Here is a 20,056-nt window from a genome sequence, read left to right on the forward strand (position 1 = left end):
AATGACGTCACTCGAAATGCAGGAAGTCACTACTAAAAAATGTCTCCAACCGTTGATTTTGGAGTGCAAAAGGTTGAATGCTCATCACGTTTGAAAAAATACTAGCAAGAAAAATTTATTTTGATGAATGAATTAGAAAAATAAGCGTATCAGTAAATATATCAAATAAAATACAAAGATCTTAGTATGGGCTTCCTGTTGTAAACCACAGGTATCCCAACATTCACCCACAATGCATCCTGATTACTTGGCTTTCCGAGGAAATTAAAAGAAAGAAACTCTTCCAAAGTGTTGAAATTGATTTGAGAAATGAAAGAAATGAAATAAAAACCATGGAAGTGTAAGTACTGTTGGTAATATCAGTGTTTTGCTTGGCATTTTGTTCAATTTTGGTAATGAATTTATTGATGCCGGTGGTTGACAGGTTGAACGACAAGGCCGCTATGCTCAGTAACTACGAGGTAAGATATGTTAAGACTTTCTTATATATCATTACGACTTTTGAATATTTCATTTCTTTGATATGCAAAGAGATGCCCTTTCACCTACTACTAACAAATGTCAGGTACAATCAAGGTTTCTTTAAAAATACAAAAATATTAAGATATTAAGCTTAAATCCATCTTCCTGCCCCCTTCCCCCTCCTAAGGCATGGCCGAGAAATGTTGGAATAGCGGCTCTGGTAAAAAGGAGATGCACTCCTTTCCAATCTTTACAACGACAGCTAGAGAATCATTGGCTGATGATTAATCATTCACCCTTTTTTTATGAATTTCTTTATGGGGATGGATTCACTTAACATTCTTCTTATTGACCTAAAGCCTTCTCAACCTTCCACTGGCATCAAAAGTAATTGCCCTGGTCATAACCAGGGGAGGGGGAGGGGACTGAGGTTGGAAATGACTGATGCAATGAATTTTTATGTCACATTTATTCAAATTCTTTCTTTCTCCATGTTTAAGGTCTACCAGTTATTACAAGAAACAGAAAACAAAACCAGCTCCAAATCAAAGAGTTCCAAAAAGCATCAAGTCAATCTGGCAACAATTTCATATGAGGTAAATAAATATCAAAATCAATTTTAACTTCTAAACTCTACTGGCTTTCATTTTATGACATGAAACACAATTGTTTTGAGACATCGGCTCTTTCTAAATTATTATTAACACAGGCCAGAAAATACCTTGAAAAGACACCAAGTAAATACCAGGTAAAAAGTTTTGCATATTTAGTTTCTTTCTATTCATTTCTTTGAATAATTTATTTTCATATTCTTTAAATTTATATATGCATTTATATATGGAAGACCAAAGTGATAATACTGACTGTGATATTTTTTCCCATCAGCTTAACCCTATAATTTTCATAAAAGATTTTTTCTTTTAAAATTAGAACCAAGAAGTCATAGAAAATTTTTTAAGAGATGTTGCATCATTTAATTTAACGAAGTAAGTGAAAACACTGTTAATGGATCGTGATGATGATGACGAAATGACATGATGATGACTGATAGTAGAATGATGATGATGATGGCAATGACAATGACATACATGTATGTGAATCAATGATGATGCAATACAATGGGAATGGCTGATTGGAGTGATGATGATGACAATGAAATAGATTTGATTCAGATGATGATGGAATATTGATTATGATGGCTGATGATGAGAGTGATGATGATGATGACAATGAAATACATTTGAATGAAGTGATACTACAATGTGATGGTTATGGCTGAAGATGCTGATGCTGATGACAAGATAGATAAAGATGATGAATGATTTATTAAAATTAATTATACTTCTTTAGAGCAGAGAAACTACAGTTGCTGAACCTAAGGCCTGAAACTCCTGTAGAAATACAACTGGTAAATACATAAATTCATTTGCTCGATACTATAGTTGGCAGAATTTAATTCATAATATCATTATTCATTATTCCAGATTATTGAAGAAACTGAAGAAAGATTAAAGACTGAAACAGAGATACAAGAACTATTAGATATTGTTGCAAAATTACCATCTGAAAAGAAAGAAGATGTTGATGAGGAAGAAGGGAATTTAAGTGAGCCAAATGAAGAAGAAAATGATGTTGAAATGGAAAATTAATAAAAAGGAAAAACTAAAAGAAAATACTGTATTTTTGATACGTAAAACATACAATTTTACAGATATTTTTTGGGAATTTCTCATGGAATAGGTGTTGTTTTTAAAAGATTTGAATTTCATACAAAAGAAAGGATAAAATCGCATAGTAGAAAAATTAAATCGTAAAAAAAATATCATATGGCAGCGGTGGGATTCGAACCCACGCCTCTTTCGAGACTGGTGCCTAAAACCAGCGCCTTAGACCACTCGGCCACGCTACCTATTGATATAAGCTTGTATAGCAAAAGTGTATATAATTCGTTGTACAAACTCCTTTTCATGAAGTAACTGGTTTTGAAGGTTAATGTTCAATTTGGCCATTAAAGATACGGCTGTATTGCGGGGAAAAAGCACCGCGGTGTCAGACGACGTGTGTTCGATTTATACAACGGCTTTTTGAGCTATACTGAGCTATACTATGCATAAGGGCAGGATAACCCATTATATTATTATTTTTGAGTAAATGTTGCTCCTAAATTTCATTTTCTTTTAAAAAAACACAGCTTTATGGCGTGATTTTAAATATATATTATGCTCAGCAAGTCAACGTTGACGTAACCATGGTAACAATAAGCTTCGAAACACACACAGGTATGAAGCCCAACATCCATTTGCCTACGAAAAATGGTGCGGCCAGAGCAAGGGAGCACGGCAAAATGAATTCTGACTGTTTTAAATCTTTCTGACTGTTTTCAGTGAGGTTTTAGCCGCGTCTAGTTTGATCCCATAATATTCGCTGACCCAAAACAACGCTTCTTCGTAAACCACGAGGCGCAAAGTTCCGAGCGTACAAAGTTTCTTCTTTCGGGGCTCGCTCGAAATTCCGCTCGTGTTCCGATCGAAGACCAATTAGAACCTTACTGGGGGAAATTTAGTCTCTCTTTCTAAAGCGTTGCGTGACGACACTGAAAGCGGCTGTGGGGGAGACTAGGGGAAATTGGGCTGTTTGTTGTTTTGACTGTTCTGAAAAGAAATTAATTTTTGGCAGCCTGAATGGGTAAAATGATAACTGGGATTTGCCTATTTTGCTCTGAGAAAAATGGGATTTACAACACTGGGAATGGGGAAAAACAATTTGGACAACGGAAAGTGGGATTTGTAAAAAAAATTGGGTGGGAAATGGGTTTGGCATCCCCGCTTTACTGTGAGATCATACGCTTTCAGTGAACTTAGCGCACAGCAATGACGTGAACAAATCATTGACAATGAAGAGGATAAATAATCAGTCATGCTTGAATTTATGGTGGAAATAAAAAAAAACAACCATGATTAATTGAATTCATTATGCAATGTTTTATCGTGATATTAAATAGCAAAAGAGATGACCAAGCCAATAATAGTACAGATTAAGAAGTCCCTTTGGTAATTCTCTCACCTTTGTTTAAAGATCTCAATCACATCTTCTCATTAGTCACAAGCTAATTGAAAATAAAGTTTTAAAATGGTTTCGTGAAAGAACCTTTTCAACTCAAGCAAATGGCGTGAAAACTGAAAAGCTTTGTGTTGTTTTCTCACGAACGAACGACATTTAAAGCTCTTCGCTTGGCCATGCTCTTGCGGATCGTTTTGCGGGACCTGAAGGAGACATGGAAAGATCTCAAGCGGACGACAAGCTCTTTCACAAGGCTTCAAAGTTACAGAAAACATTCTGGGAAACGCCGCTGATGTCCCGAGGTCAAACGAAAGTTGAAGCGACAGATAACAAGGAGAACTTGATCGGTACAAGAAAGTTTATCTAAAGTATCATATACGTATTTAATTCTTTTGCACTATATATCATATCTTATCCGTAAGATGGTGGTTTTCATGCTCTCGAATTTTATAGTGCACTCTTGCTATTCCTCGTCGTTTTCTAATCTATGTATTTTTAGCTTTTTTTTTTCGTAATTAACGGACGTCGCTAAATAAAATTCACATACTAGCGTTCATCCAAGGCTTTCATTGATCAGGTTCCCCAGGTGCAGATGTCAACACACAGTTTCAAGTCGATTCAGAGAAAAAATACAATGATAGCAGCCAAGATGATGAGGATGATGATGATGACAGCGACCCTACTACAGATAATCCAGAGAGAGATGGATGCTCGACTAAAAAGGAAAGGAAGTCGCGTCGTCCTAGGACTACGTTCAGTAACTACCAGTTAGTGAAACTAGAGACTAGTTTCCAGGCAGAGCAGTACCCTGATATATTTACCCGAGAAGAGTTGGCCAGGATAGTTGATCTTACAGAGCCAAAAGTCCAGGTAATATTGGTTTGATCCTCAAAATTTCAAAATAAATCCGATCAAGATTCTTTAAAAGCGAGATTTAGTTTCTTTCTTGGTTTGACTATATCTTGTTTTGCGTTTTAGGTGTGGTTCCAGAACAGACGTGCAAAGTGGCGTAAACACGAACGCAAAAACAAGCACCCCTCATTTGGCATGCAGTATTTAGCTTCCCAGGGTCGGATAGAAGGGCAAGTATTTGGCTCTGATAAGACTGAATTCCTCTGTAACTGCCAACCTTTCGAGGCTGTGCCCACAGAGTCGTGTGGTTGCTATCAACGTGCGCCAAGATACACTCACCCGTACTCGTATTTCCGCACGACAAGTGGCTACCCAGCGGAATACCAAGCTGATGCGAGATACTATGCTTCAAGATACTTCTGTTCCGGGTATCAGAAGGTTCAAAACGCTGGTCAACTGTACTCATGTATGTGCTGTGCAAAGGGTGGAGCTCCCCAGACGACAACCCATTCCAAATGTGAGGCGCTCAATGGAGGTCAGCGTACTGTACATTACAGCAGTTGCATTGGTGGTCGAATGGAATCCTCAGCTCTGTTTCCTGCCAGGGGGCTAGTACAGACCCCTTATAGCGTCGAGGACCTTCGACTAAAAGCTAAAATGTGTATGCACGAACTTAATCATGCTTGATTATCTCAACAGTAAATTTGTTGTCTCAACCATGGTCTTGTAGTAATATAACGTGTGTAGTCTAGAATTTAGCAGTTCTTGATTCGAGTACCTTACGACTACTGTTTAAGGCATATGCGGATTTAGCAAGTCTTCTTTGATGTCAAATTACTGTGATCCCAAGTTGAAAACTCTGTGTAGAATGTCATTGTTCCAAAAATACTGTTCTTTAAGAAATGCAATTATTTATCAAGTCTCTTTTAATCTCGAATACCATGGTCCTAAGTTCTAAAACTGTGTGTAGAATTTGGTTGACAGATCTCGATTTAAATACCAACAGTAGGACTGTTTATAAAACATGTGCACATTTAGCATTGTTCTTGACTTCAAAAGTACAAAAGTAGGACTGTTTGAAAAATGTGCAGACTTGGTCAGCGAATTTAATCACCATGTCCGTAGTCCAAAAACGCGCGTCATGTCACAAAATCTATATTATTGGTTGTTAATTAATGTGCTCAAAATCATGCTTTAGTCTCATTGCGTGGTGCGCGACCATATATTCCGGCCACTGAGGCGGAGATGGGTCAAAAAAATGGTAAGAAGGCATAGGAGATGAGTAAAAAGTACTTTTCTTGCTAGAGGTATGGTTTCAAGTTAAAGTGCGCAACAGCCTATTTTGGTCCGAAGCAAAGCCATCTTTAGATGAGCAGCGGAGAGTGAATAAATAATTCGAATGAAAATCTAAAATATTCGCAAAAACATCTTCGGGTAAGTGCGCAGAGTGCGTCAAGTAACCGCGGACCTTATCACGTCGAGGAGCAGTTCAATTTATTGGTTAATTAGTTTATTGCTTGTTAGAGTTTTTACAAAATAACTTTACAATGTACAATGTACATATAGATATGTATGTCGAGGATAATATCGACCACTATCTACAGATCATTACTATTATTAATGCGGCTATTTACAATTTGTGATTAAAGAGACCAGTGGATGACATAACAGTTGTATTGTTATGGCAACAGTCGTGTATCGAGTACAGATTGTACCATTGTGAGTGTTTAAGGTAGTTTGAAATGTTCGTGGAAAGTTAGGGCACGGGCCACGGCACGGTCACGGTACGAAGGCCGCCTTTCAAATCAATCACAACCCGCAAAAAAGGTATTTGCTCAAGGAGAGATGGCCTTATGCTATGGCCGCACCATATTTTTCCACATTCACATGCAACCTCTATTTCGTGATAGTTCTGACGACAAATAGTGTGCGAGTGAAATGTTAACGTAGCTCATGTATATGTTTATCCCGTGGGGATGGTAATGTTAAGTTTCGAGCCGTACGAAATACGATCGAATATCTCGACTGCAAAATATGCTTAAATTGTCCTAGTTGTCTGCTAAATGGGGAAAGTGTTTAGAATTTTACAAGCGCATGCTAAAATGGGCAGAAAAACAGTGAGTGCGCAAGGTTTCAAGAATGAGAAGATTTTGCTCATCAAGACTTTTTAGTGAGAGCTTCTCGAAACTCGTGCACAGACATATATTATTACTGCATTTTTCAAAAACACGTGAACTCTGTGTCTCCGAGTTGCACTTTTGATCAAAGGGAGCCCAAAATCAAATGCTAACCAAAAGTCGAAACTGCCAAGTTAGCACAATATTGAAAATTTCAGTAAACATTAAAGTGCGAGTAGTATATAACCTGAGAGAAATATTTTCGTAAAACGCATGGAAGAGACCCAGTCGTTCAGTATCAATCAACTGAATAAATATGATTAGTATAATATTAGAATTGAATATTTGATTTATTGAAGTTTGCCAAAGTTTGCCAGAGTGGAAAAATACTTAAACGTTTTTTTATCCTGAATGTCTTTTCTCTGATTTTCAAGTTTTAAATTAAAACGATTATTCAACTCAGGCTAAGTGAATATGGGGAATATCTATCTCGTTGCTCGAAGACTTGCAGTTTGGTAAATATTCACCAATAATTATTTTGCTTTGGCAAATAATTGTTATATATTATAAATCTCATTAACAGCTTTTTGTGAAGGGCAGACACTGTTCGGCATGCTCAACTATCCATGTACATAACAGAAAACTTGCCATTCAACTGGTAAGAATTCTACGAGATTGGACATGATAGCAACCTATGGAAAGAGCTTAATCTTCTCATATCATGAGCATCCAGCAAGACCCAAAAGCTTAAAATACAGACTTAATCAAAACTGTAAAGAAGCAGAGAGAAGAAACACTATTGACTTATAGAAGTGCAAACATATAGAAAGACTAATGAAACAATTTGTATACGAAAACATCAATACTGTCATCACCACAATTCCAGGCACCAACAACATCAGCAACAACAAGAAATAACAAGATTGACGAGTGCTAAAAGGATAAACTTGTAAATAGTGTTATGCCAATGAGCTTTTATCTTGTAATTCCAAAACTTGAAAAACAGAAAAAAAATTATAGTACCATTGCCAGAAAGGATGTTAGTAAATCTGTGAAGCTTGAAGGAAGTTCAAAAATTGCAAAGATACGAATTATCAAATATCGAAATTTTGTATGCAAGTGATTCTGCTGGAGGCACCCCTTGCCTTCAGCAAAGGTTTTCTTACGAAATTCACACTTTTCAAAAATTATATGTTGAAGTTATTTCCTTCAAAGTTCACTGTTTTGCTGATTTTAACATGCTCTTTTCTGCTATGGTAATTATTTTTTCTACTTTACTAATTTAAGAATACCTGATAAAAGCTCATTCTCCTGGTGTCAAGTAATTTTTGAAAAGCATTAGTTATGCAACGACACATCTTGTGAGAACAGTTGTATGCAAGAAAAGTCAGTAACCAGAGGACACTGCCTTCTGTCATCAACAACGTTATTAAAATCTTTGCCTCAGCCTCCATAACTATAGACCTTATTTGTCTTGGTGCAATGTTTTCCCATTTTAGGCCATGTGTCATTTCCTAGAGTATTATTTCTTTGCTTAAAGTTTGAGCATGGGAAGACAGATGTATATGGATACAACAGGAAACAATGAAACTTTTTTAACGGAATGACACATGGTCTGTAATGGGAAACTATTGCACCAAGACGATTAAGGTCTATTGTACCCATTCAATTATGAAACTACAGGGCTTGAAATAGAAATTTTTTCAGCCTGCCAAAGTAAAGGAGCATGGTAAATGGAGGTCATTCCAGTAAATTTTGCATGTCATTTTATTAATCACTTGGGAATGCATTGTTATTTTTGCCTGGCAAACCTGAAATTTGGCATGTCATTTGGCCATTAGCAGGCTGCTATTTCGAGCCCTGAACTAGTAACTATCATGTTGCCAAACCACCATGACCAAACATCACTAAAGTCACAATCAACTAGGCAACCATCACCAAGAATATTATGATCTTCACTTTACCAACCTTAGTTCATCGCTTGGGTAACAATCACCTAGACAACCATCACCATGGTTACAATGATCTTCATTCCACCACTCTTAGCATTCACCACTTGGGTAACTATCAGCTATGCAACCTTGCCTAAAGTTACTATGTTTGCCCAAACACTATAAGCAATAATCTCTATTACCAGGACAACCATCAGCAATAGTATTAATCTAGCTACCATCACCAAGGTTATAATTACCTAAACAACCATCACCAAGGTAACTAAAATATTTGTTTCACCAACCTTAGCCATCACCATGTAAAGTGACATTTACCTAAGCAACCATCACTATTCCAAAGGTAACTATCAGTAATAGTATTAACCATAGCTACCTTCACCTAGGCTACTGTCAATGACAACAACCACCTCAGGTACTGTATTGTCACTTTGACAACATTTTCTAGGAAACCATTGCTAATGCTCCCATCATATCAAATGCTAATTCTCCTTTTTCCTTGTGACTCAATGATAGTGGTGATGTGAAGTTGTTGTTGTGAACTTCTTTCTTAATTTAGGTACAGAGGACACAAAAGCCATATCATTTGAGACACTCGGGTTACTTTGAGAGAGAGTAAAGATTGTGGTGCACTTATCATGTTAAGCCAGTTTACCCAACAAGTGAGGATGATTTGATTGGGTGTAGTTTCTGCATGTATGCAGGTGTTATGGGATAACAGCCCTAGAAATAAAAATACTTTAGGTTAATAAAGACTGATAATATTAGAAACAAAATATCATAAAAAATGAATATTCAAAATTATATAAATTTTGCAGCAACAACATTAATGGTCCAAAACAAATTGCACAAGAAATTATGCAGTTTGCATTCCTTATGACTTGGAAAACGAGATTTGCACTGAGAGTTAACTGTAGTTTTTATTCAGTGCAACATTTTGCTTCTCCCAAAGATCACTGCACCATTGCAAATAAGAAAATTCACATCCTGACATCCCACAAAAAATGTTTATGAGGATTTACTCTGATTGCTTGCAAAATGTAATTTGTGAGAAAATTGTAAAAGCACTAGGGGTTGTCAAGCTTGTTCAACTATTGGTCACTACTGTATGATTATGAAATTCAAAATTTCAAGAAAATAAATGTTACCGTTACATGTTGTCTTACATATAGCTTCTATGCTTTTTTGCTATCAATATGAATGAGACAAGGATATCGGAATATAGTATGCTATATCAACAGTTACCTTATATCAATGCACAAATGTCCTTTAGCTGTTATCATACAGTCACCTCATTTATAGGCCTGAATACTCTACCATTAGCGGCACTAATGTATGTAGACTGGGGTGTGGAATTGATGGCAGTGACAAATGATTCTGGACGCAGAGCACGTGCACCTGACAGATTCTGCAAATAAACAAAAACAGTTGATTATTGATAATAAATTTCTAAAGTGCCATTTCCATACAGTTTCATTATCAAACCTTTCTGATCTCGCTTCACTGACAATCAATGATGGCAATCAAGGTTGGACTTGATATGTTTATAAATTTGCTGTATTTTATCAACTCCAACCTCAATTGGGGGCTTTGTTTCATGGTCACTCAAGTGAAACAAGGGTCTATTGACGATTTTTAAAATTACACTTGGATGAAAACACCCCAATTTTTCAAAGTCCAAATAATTGAAGTATTTGAGGTTAATTAGACTCAATTATGATTATGTAAAACCGAAAATTTTAGCCTGGGAGCCACTTGCAGTTGAGAAATTTTGGGGAAAAAAAAAGAACAATAGGGTTGAGTAAATGACGTCATTTACTCACAATTTAGATGCTGAATAAAATTGATAATTTTAATATGAGACATTGTACTGTGAAGAAAATATGTTGCTTGGCTACGTTTGGGGCCATATAGATATGTTTAATTAAGTTTAAAGTCATTTCCAATTTTTATCCATTTCAATCCAAGTGCCCTATTAAGTATTTGCCTGAGCACAGAGATCCCATTGCAGATAAGTATGACTGAAAATAAAATTCATAGAAACAGATTTTGAGACTACCTTTGGTCCATCTCTAGCTACTTGTATCCTCACATCAGATAATTCTGTTTCTTCTGGTCCTGTAGTCTTTTTATTTGACCTAGCCTTCTTCTTTTGTCGCTTTTGATACTTCTCTTTAAATCCTAAATATCTAAATTGGTAAAAAAAATGAGCATCTCTATTACAGGCTGTTTCACAGTCCTGTGACCTAACTGACTTCAGACCACTGATGTTTTGGCTTCTATCAATCAAATTTCGATGGGCAGAGTGCATCCCTAGTCGTACCAATTGCCTGTGATACATGTAAAATATTCCTGTGACTTGACAGGCATTTTTCCATATGGGAAATCCAAAATTTAATTGATGTTGGCCAAAATGCTAGATGTCTGGCGTCTGTTAGGTTGCAGAAAATGTCATGAAATGGGCTGTACAGTAATGTGAACCCTGAGTAACACAGAAGTAATTTGCCCGGGGGGGGGGGGGTACTCCCCTATATTCACTATACAGGTACGTGCCACCAAACAGGGTATGGTTTTCAGCGATTCTACTCTGGAACAAGGTATGTAAAATCACTCTTGCTCTGGGACAGGGTATATGAAATCATGCTCTGGCTCTCTGGATCAGGGTATCCATTTTCGCAATTTTCAGCGATCTTGCCATGGAACAGGGTACGAATTTCAGCGATTTTACTCTGGAACAGGGTCAGGGTTAAGTGGGCTCACTGGCACATCCCTACCCTAAATGGGCAAGAGTACCTCCCCCCCCCCCCCGAGGTAATTAGGAACTCAAAAAAACTCTCCTATGCTTTAAGGCCTTTTCTCCAGGTTATCTGGTTTTTCTCCCTCCCACAAAATCAAATTCCAAATTCCAATTTGACCATGGAATGAGAACCACAGGTTCGTTAGCAACTAGCTATTAAGTATCACCCAAAAGGCATATAAAACAAGGACAACTTATTTATTTTCCTAGAAACAGCATTGATCTTGTGGTCCTAATGCCATTCCTTAGGAATTCGCCTTTTGAGCACTAGACGTCACATGGTATAAATTGTGTTGGATTGTCTTACTGTCACCAAGCAAACAAAATATTAATTGTTTAGTTAGCTCTCTAAATATTAACAAAATATAATTTTTCTAACTTGATTGGAGCATTTCTTACTGCCATTCAACACAATGCAACATAATTTATATAACATGATGGCTAGTGCTCAAAAGGTTCATTATTACCCCTGGGTTACCAAGATATATTGAAATTGTGTTGCACTTACCTTGGATACTGGCTGATACATAAGACAGAACTACAATTTTTTTTACAGCCTTTATCAAATGGATTATGTCCACTGCGGAACTTGCCAGTTACCTGTTAACAAGGTAATGAATGTTTGTATACAACCTAACAAACTCTGACAAATAGAGGATTAGAGGATTTAAGGTGGCTGACTACTTTGGTAAATAATAAACAGAAAATTGAAACTTTTTTGACCTGAAATTTAATGCTGATTTCAAAAATGCAAAGAAAGAAGAGGAGCCCCGAGCTTGTTTTTGAGATAATTACTCCAGAATGACATGCTTGTACAATTCTGGAAGAAAGATAGTAAAAATCAAGCTCTGTACAAAAAAATCATAAGACCAAACTTAAGGAAATTACCTGAGCAATATTCTTCGAATGTGTTACTTACACTATATTTATATAATACTGATAAAAGTTGTTTTAATAAACTATTGTAGAGAATGAAAAAACTTTTTTTGTTCAGGTTATACAGTGTGCAATTATAGAAAAAAATTAGCACAAAACAAACAGAACGATTTTTACATTGTTCTAATAAACAGAATTGTCTTAAACTTTGAAAAATAATGGGATATTATCTGTTATTTCGGAAAATAAAAAATATATACAGAGTCTCATGCATTATTTGAGGGTTTTGTCCTCTTGAAGTTCAAAACTTGTATGAGTCTTCAATAAAATCGTGAAGATTAATTAGCGTCATTGAGCCCACATCGTAGGCTCAAATCGAATGTTGAAAAGTAGTCAGCCACCTTAACAGCTTTTATTCAGACAATCTCCCTCAAGGTATTGTTTAAAAAATGCAGTTATTTGATTGAAGGTTGTTAAAATGCTAGTTCTGAGACTTCAAACTTTACAGCTCACACTTCAAAGACAATGCATTATTACCTGTTCATTGGTTGTCCTTCCCATGCCAACAAGACCAATGTGAAAGAAAGTAAGACCAAATACTGGGATTGCTGCCAAGCAACATATCACCATTATGATAATACTTGCAGCATTAAGGATCATCAATGTTATGTTTTGATTGGTTGATCGCCCATGGACCATTAGTTATGTATCAAATGGGGAAGTGGTAAAAAATGTACATTTATTTCATGTTGATTGCTCGAGTGATTGCTTAGTCTCCAGGGGCTCACATTTTTAAGCTTTCAACACAAGGTCGACTTGGCGATTTTAAAGGAGGGAGAAAAACTGGAACATAGGGAGAAGCCCTCAAAGCACAAGAGAGAACCAACAAGCAACTCTACACACATATGACAATGAACCCAGGCTTCCAATCCTGGTCACATTAGTGAGAGGGGGCATATTAGTGGTGTTATTACCATAATATTGGTATTTTATTATTAGTTTAAAATTATTTAGATAAGGTGAACATTCTGTTGTTGTTTAACAAAAGGATACGAAATGATGACTGCTGGTTTGCGGATGTCTGAGTTCATGTCCAGAACATTGACCAGCGAAAGAGCAAACACTGAAGTAAGGTGTATTGAAAGAGACAGAACGAATAAAAAGAAGTATCGGTAATTTCTTTTGCCTATGCAGTTATCGACCCAAGGGCAATGATGGTCAAATTTCTGGGGGAAAAAAGGAAAAGCTATGTTAGTTATAAGAGAAATTAGGAAACTGTAAAACATATTTGTCTTCTAGTTTATGTATTTTTCCATGATTAACAGGGCTAATTGATGAATAAAAACACAAATAGCAATCAGTCACCTAAGAGAAGTCTGTAAATTGGATAGAGAATCTTTCAGTCGTATTCAATTTTATTATTTTTACAGCACCTTAGATAATTATGTGACCTCAACAAATTTGGTGCCAGCCCAAAACATGGGTTTTGGCTTCCATCCATCAAACACGCAATAACAACCGAAGCAAGCTGAGCAAATTGATACCAATGCAAAACTTGTGATTTATCACAAATTGATTAGGGAAAAAATAGTGAGGTAATTTAGATCGAACACAAAGATAAAGAAGTATTTTATTGTGCTTAAAATAGATTTACAAATTCCTGAAAGATTCTATTGAACTTGGACTGTCATCTGAAAAAAAAGTGCAATGTTATAGACTGCTTTGATATTGTTTTCTTCGTAATTTGACTTAATGTTTAAAGAAAGAAAGAAAGAAAGAAAGAAAGGAAGGAAGGAAGGAAGGAAGGAAGGAAGGAAGGAAGGAAGGAAGGAAGGAAAGAAATGGGACATTCTTCTCTTTAGTAATACAATCTGTTTTAGTAAGTAGACTGTCAAATGACTCATAATAACAAGATCTGAATATGTTACCATAAAAAGGCTGTTGCTGGAATTTGTTTTTAAGATAGTAAATTCTAAAGGAAGGATCAACGTTATGAAGGAAACTTAGGAAGGGATTAAGGATTGCTGTAAGTGATAAGAAAAAAAGAAGATTTCTTAACTGATTGGCATAATTTAAAGTCAAAAAATGCTGTGTAGGCTTGTGAACAAGAAAAGTAAATGTCAGTTTATCATGTTGATGTCGGCAAAGTAAATTTTTCAATGCCCTCTTTTGACAACAAACATTTCAGCTGTCCTTTATGTTTCTACTACAATTTACAATTTTATAGTACCTTAGAAAACTCATTAACAATGCATGAGGAAAACACAATAGAAATCATGACCATGAAAGAGGTTTTATATCTGATATAGATTCATCTTCATTTGCATAAACTTTAACTTGGATTTTCTCTATCAAACTTGGTTCATTTCGTAAAGAATTCTGTACAATATGAGAACATACATCATGAGTTTTCTAAGCCGTTCAATAAACTCACAAATCGTGTTTTATCGGGTCTAAAACCACTCGGCTACGCCTCGTGTTTTATACCCAATAAAACACTCTTGCTGGTTTATTAAACATTACATATATTGTTATTTTCGATCTGAACCTGTAAATATTTTATTATGAAACAAAAAAATCATTAATTTTTATTTAATTTTATAATTGAGATTATTTTTTGGATATCTTAATAAACCCCAAGTCAAATGTTTATTTCAAACAAGATGTTATTTTATTTTTATAGTGACATTGAGGGTTGAAAATCTGAATATGATCTCACCTGTAGCAAGAATAATTTCAAAATACCATTAAAATCATCATAAAAAGGGAGAAAATGGACAACCTAATAGACTTAAATTTAGATTTATGAAGCGATTAACTTAATATGTCTATTCTAAATGCCTTAAGACAAAGATGTAGAAAAAAATCAAAATGCTTGTTATTTTAACATGTTTTCGCAAACGTTCTGACCGACAAATTATTAACAAATGGATATAAAAGACAGGAGAATTTAAACAAAGTAACAGATAACATAATAATGGCACATTACATATACAAGCTCAAAGGCTTTTATCAATAATGAAAGTTGGATTTTTAAAAATGGGCCTAATCTACTTGGGGGTAAATTATATTTTCCCATTTCAGACTAGTTGGCATTCTCTTGAGAATAAGGTATTTTGCTTGAGTCCTATCCATATTCACATGTCTTCTTATGAATCACAACCATCAAACAAAGAAATGATACTCTAAGGAATGACATGTGGCATGAAATACTCTAGGAAAACAATATGCCCAATTCTAGTTTTGTGAGCATAATGCAAATGCATAATGCAATGCTAACAAGTGTGTCACTCTCATTTCATAATTAAATTTGAATTCAGAAATCCATTTATTTGAGAAGGGAGGAAAACCAGTACTTTTAGGAGATCATAAAAAAATTCCAGGAGTTTTCCAGGGTATAAATTTACAAAAAAAATTTAAGGAATTTGAAATTTCCTGTCAGAAATAGTAAAGCAGTTTTCCTTTTTTAGCATTTTCATTGGTTAATAGGAAATTGTTGGAGGCAGTTGGTGGCAATGATGAAGTTTTCCAGGAGTTTTCCAGTGACCTGGAAGAAATTTTCAAAATTCTAGGAGTCTTCCAAGAATTACAGGAGTAGTGCCAACCCAAGTACAGTAAAGATGAGCCAACCAAAAAACAACTCTTATCACGATGCCATGTCTAGTGATCAATCATCTTTAACCAAATAGGTTAAGTCAGTGCATTACAGGAGAATCAAACAACTACTACTGTATGCTCAGTTATAAATCTTGCATAAATAGCTTGCTACTTATTCTAGATAAAAAATAATTCCAGATATTAAAAGATTCAAAATCTTTATGAAACTTCTGACGACATCATAATCTTCAATTTTTGACCCCCCACCTAATCACCCTTATGTCCAATAGCTTTTTATTCTAGCCTCCCATACACATAACTGGCAACATCTTATATCGAAGATGAACAGCTCTTCAATATCTCTAAAACAGCCTACCTCTATACAGTTATTGCAGATACTGCAGTGAGAACATCTGGGTGGACGGTAGAACCGGCATGTCTCGCACCACTTCATACGCACTGTTATGCCATTTATGTCTATGTTTTTGTAGAGAGGAGCTTTGAAGTCATCCTCATATTCTGGGTTAGATGGTGCTGCAGGAAGAAAAAAAGATATTTCTAATACATGTACATTTGTACACATGTACAAATAACAGTTATCTCTTTGCTGATGACAATTCACTGACAAATAGACCCGTTTCGAATTCCAAATTACCGCTGTGTTTCTTGATTACAGACTCATTTGCACAGGGTTAGCCTCGAGTTTGTGCAAAATATTCATGTGTTCCAGTCAAGGTCCGTCGAGTTTCAAAGTGTTTGTATTGTTGAAGTTGTGCATTCTTTACTTTACCGTTGGTATTTGTGAATATTTAAACACTGATACGAGGCTAAACCTGTACAAATGAGTCTGTGATCAAGAAACACAGCGGTAATTTGGGATTCGAAACTGGTCTATTGATGGGTTGCAAGCATTCCCCAAAGAGTTAAAAGACAAAAGCATGGTGGCCATTTTGGTACCCTTAGCAATTGATGGCAATAAGAAATCTTTTGTTAAATGGCATCTTGTTTCCTAGAGGCTGTGATGACATAACTTACAATTGAAGAATGCAAATTTTTCTGACGCCTGAAACAACGTATTGGGTTGATTGGAGTCAGGACAAAAGTAGTTAACATGTGAGCCATAATTTATATCTATATTTATAATTATTAATCATTTATGAGATATGTATGATAATTTATATGTTCATATGTCATATTTGATGTAATCCATTGAAAAAGATTCTGCTGAAAGATTAACTACAGTAGCTGAATATGCGACTGAGGATGAAGAATTGATGCTTCAATATTAGAAATGAATTTTGATGGCAAAATATAAAACCTTATCAAAATACTGACAGATAAATATTGTAGCTGAAAACAGCCATAGATGAAGGATTGGTTGTGAGAAGAAAAGTTATTGATAAAAGATGTTTTATCTATAGAAACAATATGTTGAAACAAAGGAAACATTTTTGGAGGCACGATGTTGAGTGACTTGCGATAAAACTTTGAGAGTAATGCCACAGACTATGCCAAATTAAATGAAATCACCCTACGAAATAAAATTATCTAAGTTTCCGTTCACTTTCTTCGAGAGACTTCTCTAGAAAAGTAAAGAAAAGTTGAACAGAAAAAAGTCCAGCGAAAAGAAAAACTGGATGGTAATTAGCTACAGTTCCCAAAAATAAAGTTATTACAGACAACAAAAGAAAATCGCCAGTTACAGTATTCAAAAATTTAAATTCTTCAAAAGACTCTGTACGTGATTTCCTATCCCTGATAGTGTTGTAGAATAGGCTTACATCTTCCTCGCATTGTGGTCACTCGAGAGTAAAGTATTCATGATAATGATTGAATATTTGCTTTTGTCAAAACAGGAAAAAATCTTTATACTTCTTATGTTTTCTTTTGCCTATAATTTTACATTTATTCTTAGGAAATTTAGTTTTAAAGGAGGCTTATTCAAGAAGTTTAAAAGGAACGCTAGTCATACACAATTCCTTTACGCATTAATGGACATTTTCGATTATTCTCGACACAACTTCAAACCAAGTGAAATATTCTGTGATAGCCTAATGCAGTGAAAACCGTAAAAACACTAAAAAAATTATTTTCCACGATAACCTTGATAATATGCCAATAAGAAACAGGGAGGAAAGCATAACTGTAAATTTTAAATGAGTAACGTGTATAGTAAATTATAAATTCTTCGAAAATTATACAAAGAATAAGCTGTGTGTCACATTCTCGCCGACTTTAATTTCTAGAAATCATAGGTAAATAACCGTTGTTTGAGGAAATATACTGACATGTTATACGCAAAGCTCTGTCCTCCATTATAAGGCTTATTCGAAATGTTTTCAGTATCTAAACAAAATAAAATATGCGACTTTTGAGTCGACCAAATAAGCTTAAATTGTCAAAGTAAAGCTTGTCTTACCTCGCGGAACGATGCCCGGATCTTCGAACGTTGCATGCGCGAAATTTGCCAGTACGAAAAATGCAAGTAGTCCTTCGTAGACTGCTATGCCTAATGAGTATTTACTAATAAGAGGTGGACATCTGAAACGAGAAAAATTAAGGGAAAATTATTTTTCATTGATTCTTCACGTTCAAGGGTTCCTATGGACATGACTTAACAAGTGCGGCAAACGCGGCGAAAACTTCGCTCGTAATCAAAATTCTGCTTACACGAATACAAAAAATAACGTCGTCGTGCCGACTAGGAGGATTGTGGCACTAATTATGGGAATTTGCTTCGAGCTCAGGTTCTTTGGAGAGCTAGAATTCGGCATTTTTAGAAGGAAACCATTGAAAATCTTGCCCTTCCCTGTTGTAATGCCGAAAGATATTACTAGGTGAGCATGCGCAGGTGACACTAGGAACGGTGCAACATCCGGCCAGCGGCTGCCAGCGGGATTATTCAATCATAACCAAGCAAACAAACAAAATTGCAGACCACAGGCAGCCCGAGCAAAGTATTTGTGGCGTGTAGCAATTTACAGTAAATGTATGGCACGATAAAAATATGTATTTTTTTTCAAATAGATTTGAACATACCTTGCTCCTTTGTTTTTGATAATGGCTTTTAACGTCATTCTGAGAGGTTTTTAACTGTTTTAGAGCAGGTTTTGAAAAATTAGCCCACCAGTAACTAAACTATTTGGCTGAAATATGATTTTGTACACTTTTTGATAGGTTATTTCACTTCAGACTCTTGTCGTAAATTACACTGCAAAATGTAACACATTCTTGAATGTACGTCATCTAATTTGCATTTGATATTTCAAATTATATCTCTGAAAAGAAAAGCCATACTGAAAATGCTGCAACCCTACTATTTGGCAATATCGTTTTTAAACGTTAATACCCCCATACCAATCCCTTTAGCTCATATTCAGAATTAACAGTTATTATAAGTAATCTCTATAACCAAAAAATTAGCGCGGGCGATTAGTCCGTGACTGACTGTTCGTAATTATGAGAAATTTCAAGCAACACGACAAGAGTTGTTCGTATTTAGTAGGCTCGTAGCTAGCTCCACTAAGTCATTGAAACTTTTCTTAACTCAAAAATATAGTAACAAAGTCGATAGTTTAGTATTCCATTTTTGAATATAAATGGTTAAGAATTTAACGAAGCTCATCTAGACTAGAACTCATTCCCAATCGGTAAAGCGCGAATGCCTTTGGTTGATCATGCAGCAACTCGTTTCTTATTTGCAGCAATTAGTTTCTTATTTGCAGTAATCAATAGAGCATAAATATTTATAAAATTTATGCTTTGTTGCAGCAATATGACTCACTACAAAATACTGTAATTGGGATGTCATGCTGCAAAGCAGTCGTTTCTTATCATGCTATAGGAACATATAGCAATTAGTTTCTTTTTTGCAACTATTTGGATGTTTTGCGGCCAATCTGATTGATTTATATTCAAAAATTAGAATTCGCAAGGCAATGATTTGCAATTTCTGTTAACAGGAATCAGAAAACAATTATTTTCCAGTTTTCTAAATCATTTTGTTTGATAATTTCTGTTTACTTAAAATTCACATTAAAAAATACTTAATTTACAGCTTCAAAGATGCTTTAAACGTGGGCAAAATCGTCATGGTCTAGAGCAGTTCACACATCCAGTGAAAGGACCTTTTCATAATCGAAAAAATCCTTTCAACTCCATTACACCATGACTATTTCACATCCACTGAAAGGACAATCTTCATAATCGAAAAGATCCTTTCACTGGATGTGAACTACTATAGGCCATGAATATTTCACATCCATCGAAAGGACCATCTTAATAATCAAAAATGTCCTTTCACTGGATGTGAACTCCATAAGACCATGACTATTTCACATCCACTG

General features: G+C 35.4%; 3 protein-coding genes and 1 non-coding gene across 6 annotated transcripts; 2 read left to right on the plus strand and 2 right to left on the minus strand.

Annotated features, from left to right (window-relative positions):
• Window positions 1-159: 159 nt before the first annotated feature.
• LOC116307250 (DNA-directed RNA polymerase III subunit RPC9) lies at window positions 160-2,135 on the plus strand. 2 transcript variants are annotated; one of them, XM_031717413.2, is made up of 7 exons: window positions 160-340; window positions 425-461; window positions 963-1,058; window positions 1,172-1,210; window positions 1,393-1,448; window positions 1,813-1,870; window positions 1,947-2,135. In XM_031717413.2, exons 1-7 carry the CDS (start codon window positions 333-335, stop codon window positions 2,109-2,111), a joined length of 459 nt encoding a protein of 152 aa, XP_031573273.2. In that variant the 5' UTR covers window positions 160-332; the 3' UTR covers window positions 2,112-2,135. The 2 variants fall into 2 exon arrangements, with proteins under 2 accessions (XP_031573273.2, XP_088889155.1); XM_089033029.1 differs by lacking the exon at window positions 160-340 and having other exon boundaries at window positions 408-461.
• Window positions 2,136-2,289: 154 nt separating this feature from the next.
• Window positions 2,290-2,371, minus strand: Trnal-uag (transfer RNA leucine (anticodon UAG)). The gene has a single exon. It is a non-coding gene; the product is annotated as a tRNA-Leu (tRNA).
• Window positions 2,372-2,710: 339 nt separating this feature from the next.
• On the plus strand, window positions 2,711-5,146 carry LOC116307233 (uncharacterized). Its single transcript, XM_031717393.2, has 5 exons — window positions 2,711-2,741; window positions 3,300-3,393; window positions 3,685-3,869; window positions 4,100-4,392; window positions 4,501-5,146. The coding sequence occupies exons 1-5, from the start codon at window positions 2,711-2,713 to the stop codon at window positions 5,059-5,061; spliced, it is 1,164 nt and encodes a 387-aa protein (XP_031573253.2). The 3' UTR covers window positions 5,062-5,146.
• Window positions 5,147-5,867: 721 nt separating this feature from the next.
• LOC116307224 (palmitoyltransferase ZDHHC5-A) lies at window positions 5,868-19,239 on the minus strand. 2 transcript variants are annotated; one of them, XR_004198377.2, is made up of 10 exons: window positions 18,381-19,239; window positions 18,130-18,251; window positions 16,087-16,244; window positions 13,167-13,339; window positions 12,651-12,753; window positions 11,746-11,837; window positions 10,500-10,629; window positions 9,686-9,848; window positions 8,488-9,163; window positions 5,868-8,414 (listed from the first exon to the last, which is right to left on the minus strand). XR_004198377.2 is itself a non-coding variant. In XM_031717380.2 (9 exons), exons 1-8 carry the CDS (start codon window positions 18,482-18,484, stop codon window positions 9,720-9,722), a joined length of 1,011 nt encoding a protein of 336 aa, XP_031573240.2. In that variant the 5' UTR covers window positions 18,485-19,239; the 3' UTR covers window positions 5,868-9,163; window positions 9,686-9,719. The 2 variants fall into 2 exon arrangements, 1 of the variants encoding a protein (XP_031573240.2); XM_031717380.2 differs by having other exon boundaries at window positions 5,868-9,163.
• Between the last annotated feature and the right edge of the window lie 817 nt (window positions 19,240-20,056).

This window comes from Actinia tenebrosa, unplaced genomic scaffold (genome assembly GCF_029948245.1).
Source record: "Actinia tenebrosa isolate PJP-AT-01 unplaced genomic scaffold, QUT_ActTen_1.0 PGA_scaffold1__47_contigs__length_23844297, whole genome shotgun sequence".
Taxonomy (NCBI): domain Eukaryota; kingdom Metazoa; phylum Cnidaria; class Anthozoa; order Actiniaria; family Actiniidae; genus Actinia; species Actinia tenebrosa.

Bases quoted from the DNA above. Each gene is read 5' to 3' on its own strand.
- LOC116307233 (XM_031717393.2), top strand. From the start codon at position 2,711: ATGGTAACAATAAGCTTCGAAACACACACAG. The intron at 3,870-4,099 runs GTACAAGAAAGT...TTCATTGATCAG, and splicing joins TAACAAGGAGAACTTGATCG to GTTCCCCAGGTGCAGATGTC. The intron at 4,393-4,500 runs GTAATATTGGTT...TTTGCGTTTTAG, and splicing joins TTACAGAGCCAAAAGTCCAG to GTGTGGTTCCAGAACAGACG.
- LOC116307250 (XM_089033029.1), top strand. From the start codon at position 408: ATGCCGGTGGTTGACAGGTTGAACGACAAGGCCGCTATGCTCAGTAAC. The intron at 462-962 runs GTAAGATATGTT...TCCATGTTTAAG, and splicing joins CTATGCTCAGTAACTACGAG to GTCTACCAGTTATTACAAGA. The intron at 1,211-1,392 runs GTAAAAAGTTTT...TTTTAAAATTAG, and splicing joins AGACACCAAGTAAATACCAG to AACCAAGAAGTCATAGAAAA.
- LOC116307224 (XM_031717380.2), bottom strand. From the start codon at position 18,484: ATGCCGAATTCTAGCTCTCCAAAGAACCTGAGCTCGAAGCAAATTCCC. The intron at 13,340-16,086 runs GTAGGCTGTTTT...TTTTTCCCCCAG, and splicing joins TCTGCAATAACTGTATAGAG to AAATTTGACCATCATTGCCC. The intron at 12,754-13,166 runs GTATCCTTTTGT...TAATGCTGCAAG, and splicing joins AAACCAGCAGTCATCATTTC to TATTATCATAATGGTGATAT.